General features: G+C 48.5%; 3 protein-coding genes across 3 annotated transcripts; 1 reads left to right on the top strand and 2 right to left on the bottom strand.

The window, feature by feature from the left end:
* Positions 1-1,442, bottom strand: LOZ57_001809 (uncharacterized protein; the record flags this gene model as incomplete). Its single annotated transcript, XM_049250891.1, has 3 exons — positions 1-1,120; positions 1,197-1,292; positions 1,348-1,442. The coding sequence occupies 3 exons, from the start codon at positions 1,440-1,442 to the stop codon at positions 1-3; spliced, it is 1,311 nt and encodes a 436-aa protein (XP_049110475.1).
* A 335-nt stretch (positions 1,443-1,777) lies between these two features.
* On the top strand, positions 1,778-3,741 carry PUS1 (tRNA pseudouridine synthase 1; the record flags this gene model as incomplete). Its single annotated transcript, XM_049250890.1, has 4 exons — positions 1,778-1,974; positions 2,026-2,223; positions 2,278-3,480; positions 3,549-3,741. 4 exons carry the CDS (start codon positions 1,778-1,780, stop codon positions 3,739-3,741), a joined length of 1,791 nt encoding a protein of 596 aa, XP_049110474.1.
* Positions 3,742-4,412: 671 nt separating this feature from the next.
* On the bottom strand, positions 4,413-8,842 carry BUD4 (Bud site selection protein bud4; the record flags this gene model as incomplete). Its single annotated transcript, XM_049250889.1, has 4 exons — positions 4,413-5,018; positions 5,080-5,807; positions 5,870-8,717; positions 8,771-8,842. The coding sequence occupies 4 exons, from the start codon at positions 8,840-8,842 to the stop codon at positions 4,413-4,415; spliced, it is 4,254 nt and encodes a 1,417-aa protein (XP_049110473.1).
* Between the last annotated feature and the right edge of the window lie 35 nt (positions 8,843-8,877).

The raw sequence follows: 8,877 nt of genomic DNA, 5'->3' as shown, positions 1-8,877 counted from the left end.
CTAAACGTCCTCAAACTCATCGGCCTCTTCGTCCGAGTCTTCCTTTTTAACCTCCGGGTGCAGCTTGATCTTCTTCGCTGTTGGGCCCCCATCGTCAACTGGCGTGATTGGTGTAGGAATATTGGTATGCGGGGCACTGCTTCCAGATTCTGAATCGAGCTCCCTTTTCAAGGAACCATTGACGGGCAGTGCTTTCATGGCATCTGGAATTGCAGATGTGCCAATAGCACTAGGTGCAATCCCAACATCTTCAAATTCATCATCCTCGTCTTCAGAATCTTCTTCACTTACATCCTCTTTCGCTTCACGCTCCTTCTCGCGGGCCATCTCGGCGTAATATGCGGCAACACTATCATCCAAACTTTCAGCATCCGGTTTCTGTTCCTCTTTAATATCTGCCTTAATATCAACTTCAGTTTTGATTCCTATTCCATTCGCCTCTGGCTTTACTTGAGTCGGCCTTATATCCGTGCTGACAGTAGACTGTGTGTGCCAAACAGGGAGTGCATTTTGTTTTTCAAGCGCGGCTTTCCTTGCCTCTTCCCGGGCCTGCTCCTCTGCGCTCTTTTCAGCAGAAGAGGTAAGCGATACTTCAAGTGTTGAAGCATCAGTTTTGTTGATGCCCTTCACAGCAGAGCTTTTCGCTACTATCACGCCAGGTTTTGAAGGATTTGTGTACTGATTTCGTACGATATCGATCTTGTGATCCCACGCAGTATCAAAGTCATTGGGGGGAACCTCGACAGAATCGATTTGCTTCAGAAGCTTCAACATTGGATCCAGCTGAGCCATTAGTTTGCTGTTCTTTTCATGACCAGTGCGGTCTGCTCCGGCACCACCCTGGATTTCATCTGTCCCAGAGAGCAGATGACCGCATCGCTGGCATTCAAACCCTTCGGGCCCAACATGACCTAAGACTTCAAGCTGGGTCCATTCCGCCTGGCACCGTAAACATATGTACTCCTTCCTCTCTGCACTCGGGGTGTATTGGGTCTTGATCGTGGAAGTCAAGCGAGAAACGCGATACTTTATTGCATCGATTACAGGATGGAGCGGAATGTAGTAATACTCGCGGTTTACAGGGCGCGTCTGGCCTTCACGAAGTTCGGGGCGGGAATGGCTATTTCCAAGAATCCCAGGTTAGCTTTTCATGGGGAATAGAAACTTGAAGGCCGGGTACTGGCGGCCATCCATACACTGCTATGAGGCGGTCCTCCCGCAGGCGACCGCACAGTCTCCGAAGGTCTTTTTGTTGCATTCCCAAAAGGAGAGCTAGGTCCTCTGCATGGAGGCTACCAGGCAATGTTAGCAGTGCAATGATGCATGCAAAGAGCGCACCAGCCATACACTGAGTGTATGAAGAGAGCATCGATCACAAGAATATGACGAGTCTCATAAAACGCCCGAGCGACTATTCGAACGAGGCTCCTAGCAAGATCCATTGCCGTAACGAGTCGCGATCACAGGCTCGAAAGCAGTAAGATCACACGGCAAGTGGAATACTTATCAATCGAAGAATCTTGTCATTACTGGAACATATTGAAGTCTTCCTAGTAACGGCAAGTTGACGGTGGGAAAATAGTGACGAGAGTGCGATGGAGTGGGTTGAGGCGATGGTTGGTTCGGAATGAAGGGGTGTGGTGCGGCTCGAGCTGGCTGATGACTAATCGACCTGCATCATAGAATCGCTTTGAAGATTTTCCAGATTCAGCCACGCGAGAACAACCAGATGAACCTCGGACAGACAAATGAGCGGCGTTGTGGTTCTTTGCTCACGATGGATGCGCCAAACCCAACTCCCGGTCTGCCTGCCCCCCAAAGCCAGTCAATTCAGGCTGGCCATCCCCATACCACTTCGCATATACAACCGTCTTCAGCAACGACGCCAGATGACACTAGGCACGGTGCCGACTCCAGGACCGGTGGAAGAAATCGCAAAAATAAACGAAAGGATTTGGGAAGGAAGGCGTGGAGGTACTTCTCCAGTGAAGTGGTCTTACAAGTCTCCACAGCTAACTAATTCAGCCGTCTCCCCTCAGATAAAAGGCAACGGAATGAAAACGAGCAAGCCAATAAACGTCGAAAAGCCGAAGATGGCGAGGACATCCCAATATACGCGACCCAGTTTTCAAAAGAGGACATTGAAGCTGACCAAAGACGACCGAAACGTAAAGTTGCGGTGTTGCTTGGATATTCTGGAACTGGATATCATGGCATGCAGATGTACCATCCCAGACCCGTACCGGTCGTAATAGACTTCTAATATTTCACCTATAGGAGTACAAAAGAACGTACTATAGAAGGCGAAATATTCCCTGCTTTAGTTGCTGCGGGGGCCATATCCAAGGCAAATGCAATGGATCCGAAGAAGTCATCATTCGTCCGATGTGCAAGAACCGACAAGGGAGTCCACGCGGCAGGAAACGTAGTTTCGCTCAAACTCATTATTGAGGACCGAGACCTCGTACAAAAGGTGAACAGTATACTCAGCCCTCAAATCCGCATATGGGGCATCGAACCGACAAGCAAGAGCTTTAGCTGCTACCAATTCTGTGACTCAAGAATGTATGAATATTTAATACCGACCCATTGTTTTTTACCGCCCCATCCTAGCACATTTCTAGCAAAGAAAATATTAGAAGCTGCTGCCACCGAAAACGACATGGAAGCGTACGAAAACAGACAAGAAGAAGTACTCTCATATTGGGAAGACGTCGACAAAGAATTTATTAAGCCTCTGTTAGATACTCTGCCGGAAGATACTCGAGCAAAAGTGCAGGAAGCTCTTTGCATCCGTGAACGAAACTCCAGCAGCAAAAAGTCTGGAGAGAATGAAAACCCTAGCGTGAACGCTTCAACGCTACCTGAAGCCAGTCAACCGCAGGAATCAAACGCCGACAACCCTGAATCAACCGAGACTGGAGATAAGGCTATTAGCAATATTATCAAGACTGTCCGCGCAGCTTACTTCAAAGCAAAAAAAGCTTACCGGATTCATCCTACACGCCTCGCTCGTGTCCAGGAGGCGCTAGATCAATATGTGGGAACCCGAAATTTCCACAACTACACGATACAGAAAACGTTTCGAGACCCTTCGGCCAAACGGGTAATCAAATCATTCAAGATCTCGAAGGACCCTATAATCATCGACGGCGTCGAATGGTTGAGCCTAAAAGTACATGGTCAGAGTTTCATGATGCACCAGATTAGAAAAATGGTTGCTATGGCGGCATTGGTCGTCAGATGCGGTACTGATCTACAAAGGATAGCCCAGAGCTATGCAGCTCAAAAGGTCCCGATTCCTAAGGCTCCTGGTCTCGGCCTGCTTCTTGAGCGACCGATATTTGAGACATATAATAAAAAGGCTAAGGATCTAGGTAGAGATCCAATTGACTTTAACAAATACGAAGAGCAGATGGAAGAATTCAAAAATAGAGAGATATACCAGCGGATATTCCGTGAGGAACAGGAGACGAATGCGTGAGTTTCCCTGCTCGTCTGAAGGCATGAGACATATGACCACTTCAAGACTAATCCATTCAACATAGTTTTGGTAACTTCTTCAACCATATAGACACATTTCGCGAAGATTGTTTTCTCTATGTTACGTCCTCAGGAATTCGGGAACCTCGAGCAGACATGGTTACAACTGCCGAGACTGGTAAGGACAAGGAAGCTTTAGCGGAAGTTGAGTCAGAGTCTGAGGATGAAGTTGTAAACGGCGGGGAAGAGGGCGGTTGATTGTGAAATATTAACACTCCCGTAAAAGTTGAGACGCGGAAATTTTAGGTGTAGACTATTTAACCACTCTTACTATAGTGCCGAGTGCCCTAATATTTATGGCGGGGTGTCGTTAGTACAGCTGCAGTAAGGCTCGTTGTTCCATACACTCATAACTACTCCGTACCTGTCACATTCCCATCAATGTTTGCACCTTTAAAATTCCAGTCCTTTCTATATCGAATGGCAGATCAACGAGAAAGAGGAAGTTGAATGGTTAGTCCATATACCAAATACGTACATAGGAAAGCAAGTTCCGGCGCAAAGTGGGACTAGATTGGGGAAAAAAAACGGAGCCAGAAAATGACAGTCAGTTTTCTTCTTGATCACGTCTCAATTTTGTTCATATAACATCCAAGTTTTATCCGAGGGAAGGGTAACATTGAGCTTTGGCTAATGGAACAGGTGAAAAAATTAACTACCAGTTAAGGGAAAAAAACAAAGGGGGTTCAAAGAAAAGCAAACTCGAAGCCAGAAAAGAAGGGAAAACGTCGAATCAGATCATTAATGACATGGCGCACAGCGCAAAACAATATTCGAACCAAAGCAGTGAGTAAACAGCAAAATAGAAAAACGAGAGTTTTAATACAAGAAACAAAAAAGTCAGACGACCTCGGTATGCGTGGGCCGATTTAAAATATCAATGATCGAGCTTTCTGTCTTCTTGCATCTGCCCAGCTGATATTTGGTTGTGAGTTTTGCTTGCTATGTCTTGATTTTGGCGGAGGAGCAACGGGCGGCCGCGAAGTTGGAGTTGGGATATCCTTTGGCGGTGCTGGAGGAATTGGATTTCGCGCGCTCATCGGGCGTTCACTTGTTGGCATGTCACAGTGTGGCTGCTTTCCTTTCATACTCCGCTCTCGCCGGATAATAAGCTCCGTCCAGGCCTTTGCATTGCCGTTGCCAGAAGAGTGGCCTTTACCCACGGTCTCTTCGAGGACCTTGAGCCAGCCTTCCTTCTCCGCACGACTATCTGCATAAAAGTCGATCACCTCACCGTTGCCGAAGCGAATTCGAAACCCTTCCTCGACAAACATATAACCTTCTTCTTCTTCAGCAAAGGCTGACTTACGCCGTCTACCTCCTTTGGCCGTAGTTTCTTTTTGAGTTAAAATAGACCGGTCGTCGATCAGCTTAGCAGCTTTAGCAATGTTGATGTTCGCGCGTGGTTGGCGGGTGGTTTCGTGGTAGGCAGTAAGTTTGGAACCCTGGAGTTTGAAATACCTACGACGCCAATACTGTTGGAGCAGCAATGTTAATGCGGGCCCTGTGCTTCCAGGAAATTGTATGAGTACATACCGGGCAATCTCCACCTTGTTGCGATAAAAATCCTTCCCAGCTCCGCATAGAGGCATTGTCAGCCTCTCTCATTTCTCGAATGCATGCGTTCATGCTCTTAGGCATATCTTCGTCAGTCGCGCCTTTCGGTTTTGGAACATACAAAAGCTGGAGCTCCAGGTTTCCGACTCGATAGGGAGGTCGACGTTGAGCCGGCATTGGAATATTTCGCTTGGTTTTTGAATTGTTAACGGGCACTTCCTCAACTGCCCATTCGTTGAAACACGCCACATCTACAGTCAGAGGCCGGCCAAAAGCGTGCTGCTCATAATCTGCTAGCGACACATACGCCCGAGCGAAGCTGCCATCCTTAGCCACTAGGCTTCGGACTTTATCCCAGGGATCGGGCCCGTTGATGGCCTTCTTCTCTTCAGCTTGTTGCTTCAGTTGCTGGGCTTCCATCTGCTGTCGCATCTCCATTTCTCTTCGCTTCTTGGGAGATGCAAATACACGGCTAAATGCGGAAGTCTTCTGAGGTTTCTGGGGCTTAGGCGGAGAAGACGGAATGACCTGAGTCTTTGGTTTGAGCTGTTCAGGTTTGAGCTGCAGCGTCAACTGGAATTCAAGTTCGTTCATAACTACCAGTTCAAACTCTTGACCGATAGGTGCAGATTTTCCCAATTCTAGCCAGGAGGTCGTCACGCAGTGAAGCCCATTATCGAGAGTCAAGGAGAAAAAGGAACGTTCTCCTATAACACCGTCAGCGTCGTCATCGTCCCAAGTACATGTATGATGAGCAGGTCGTATTTACCTCGGGGAAGAGGAAGATCCAGGTCCTTGACACCAGTCACTTTTACGAAAAGGCGCCCTCTGTCTTTTCCATCTTCAACATCTTGTGCGTTAGTTTCATTTTCTGTCTCCTCCACTGCATTCAGTGTATCCTTTACAACGCTCTCCTGACCAGGTAGTGGAGGAACTGGTTCGGTTTTCTTCTTAGGTATGCCTGAGACCTTGATACTTTGACGCCTTGCCTTACCGTTCCATGGTTCTGTGGTCCATGTTTGCTGACTGGGCTTACGGGCTGCCGGACGGACATCTGCCGCAGGCTTTGGGTTTGCATCATCGGGGTTGGAGCTTGTCGCAACGATGACCTTTGTATTCTGCCTCATAAGGTATCCTCTCTGTCTCATTATTCTAGTGTTAGCCTTACTCTCACAATTACTAAGGGCGACATGGCTAGCAGCTTGCAGCTCACTGGTGAAGTGGGTGTCCTTATAGGGAGGGATCTGAGAAAGAGAGAGTTCAAACGCAACCTTTTGGGCTTCGATAACACGGTCAAATTCCTCGTCAAGGCCAAAACCCAGACCTTCGTCGCTAGCACTGACCGGGATGTCAAGTTTGACTAGCGATGACTGGCGTTTCTCAACGGAAGCGAGCCCGTTAATGGACGGGTGGTCTGGTTTAACAGAGTCGATGCTCGACTCCGATAGCATATTAGGAAGGCTGGAGCGGTGATGTTCCGAAATCGATGGTATCCTAGGACCCTGTCCGCTTACCTTGCGGCGAACGGCGGCCATCGATTCTACATCTGCTGGAGTTAAAGAAGGGCGAATCTTTAGGTCAGCTCCTGGCACCTTGACAGTCGCTACTGGTTCTGGAATCACAGCAGAACGCTCATCCGCTGTGGTATCTGTCAATATAGAATGACGAATAACGGAGTCTGGAGTGCCGGCACGATGGAAGCTTTCGTCATGCTGATCAACAGATGCTGCCTGGTCTGCTGCTTGCTCAGGTGTTCCCGGTCTTTGAAGCGACTCACGAATTGCCCCAAGTTCAAGAGGGGGAGGGATATCATCACTGTCCACAGCTGAAGGGGTGGACCTATCTACGTAGGAAAGCAAGTCCAGGTCAAATGGCTGCTCTTCATCTGCTGTAGTTGACACCGATCCTGATCGACGCCTGTGGTTGGCCTCGGCTGAGATACCTTGTGGAACGCACAATGGGACGGGGGTAGATTGTTTCTCGGCATCTTCGAATTGTTCTATGCGTGAGTCGTCTTCGTCTCTAGAAGCACGAGAGTAATGACTCTCATCATCATAGTCATACTGCTGAATATCGCCGTCGTTGTCAATGGCACTAAGCTTGCCTTCCAAACAGTACTCGGGAATATCATGAAGGTCAATTTCTTGCTCTTCTTCTTTAATTGAAATATCATCGGTTTCGAGGGATGGAATCGGAACATCTGGATCAAGTGGTAATGGGCGATGAGGACTGGAACTACCTACGGATGAAATACCACTGATGTCTTCATTGAACGACTCTTTCTTCCGCAGATTCCGTAAAATGGATTCTCTTGAGATCCGAGGCATGGTTGGACAAGGCTCAGACGATATACTGAGCTCACTAACCATACTATCGTCTGGATGCTCATCACCCTTGTCGAAAGTCTTTTCGCGCAGATTTGCACGCCGCATCCGTCGCTCACGCTGCAGTTCTGCGTCAGAAACATGGCCTTGATCCGCCATCATCAAACGAAGTCGATCTTCCAATGACAAAGACGAGGACCCGAAGGTGTTGAGATCGTCTTTTGAGCAAGAGGCTGGACGGAGAGGTGATGGCTTTGAAACACCACTGGCTCGCTCTAGAGTCGCCGATATGCCCCGATGGCTATCCGGAGACCTCATGTTAGATAGAGGAAGAGGAGGAAGTGGACGGCACTCCCCATTGGAATCCAAAGACTCAATTCTAGATTGGAAGGAACTAGATGCATTGGATGAGGGTGGGCGCACTTCTGACTCTGCCGCCTCATCTTCCGGACTAAAAGGGTCATATTCAAGCTGCGAGACGTCGTCATTTGTCTCATCAGGGCTTTCATAACCCCATTCATCAGGTAGCATCACTGGAGTTTTCTCCGTGTCTTCTAAACTTGCATCAAAACTATCTTCATGGAGCGAAAAGCTACACTCAAAGCTTTCCTCATTCTCTGTTGACTCATAACTCCCTTCGCGAGAACTGGATGCCACAGACGAAGGCACGGGGGTAGTCATTTCATACTCGTTAATTTGTGGAGGCGCCGCATCAAATGTAACACTCTTTGCGTGTCGGCGAGATCCACGACTGTCTCCAAACGATCGGTCAATAGCGGTTGAATCGTCATCAGACCATATTTCGCTATGAGGGTCGAATGATTTCCCAGAATAGCGACCATTTCGGTTGAGCGAAGATTTCGGTGGCGACTGGGTCTGCGCTCTACTGGGCGAGCCTTCGATTTGCTGCCCATGGAGTGCGCCTGAATCCGGAATGCTGGCCTTTGGTACTTGGGACGGCAGTTGGCGTCTTGCATCGGGGCTGGCATTAGAGGAACGTTGCTGGCTCAATGGTCGTCCACTTGCTAATGGACGTTCAAGCACCTGGACTTGCGTGGGATCGTATTCTCCCTTTTGTTCACGAGCAAACATGCTACTGTTTTTCACCCGTGAAGCTCTCTTTAAATTTTCAATCGACGACCTCTTGGCTGAATGCGCAGGGGACGATCCATCATAGGGGTTTCGATTCTCAAAATTGACGCGATATGGAGAGGCTGGGTCGCGGCCCTGCCAGAACATACGAGGGGATGCAGAAGACGAGTCAAATGGTGATGAATTTCCATTCGGACAATCCTTACAACGCGTGAGCGTTTGAGACATTGAAACACAACCGATAAAAAACAAACCTTTGTTCCGGGAGAGTTTCGCCGCGGTGCAACCGGGCTAATCTCAGATAGAGGGCGCTGACTACTCGCCATGCTTCAAGGGGCTTAAAGTCAACACACTCGCAATG

The sequence above is a fragment of the Ophidiomyces ophidiicola genome, assembly GCF_022830035.1.
Source record: "Ophidiomyces ophidiicola strain CBS 122913 chromosome Unknown scaffold_4, whole genome shotgun sequence".
NCBI lineage: Eukaryota > Fungi > Ascomycota > Eurotiomycetes > Onygenales > Onygenaceae > Ophidiomyces > Ophidiomyces ophidiicola.
This window is presented reverse-complemented; position numbering and strand designations above follow the sequence as displayed.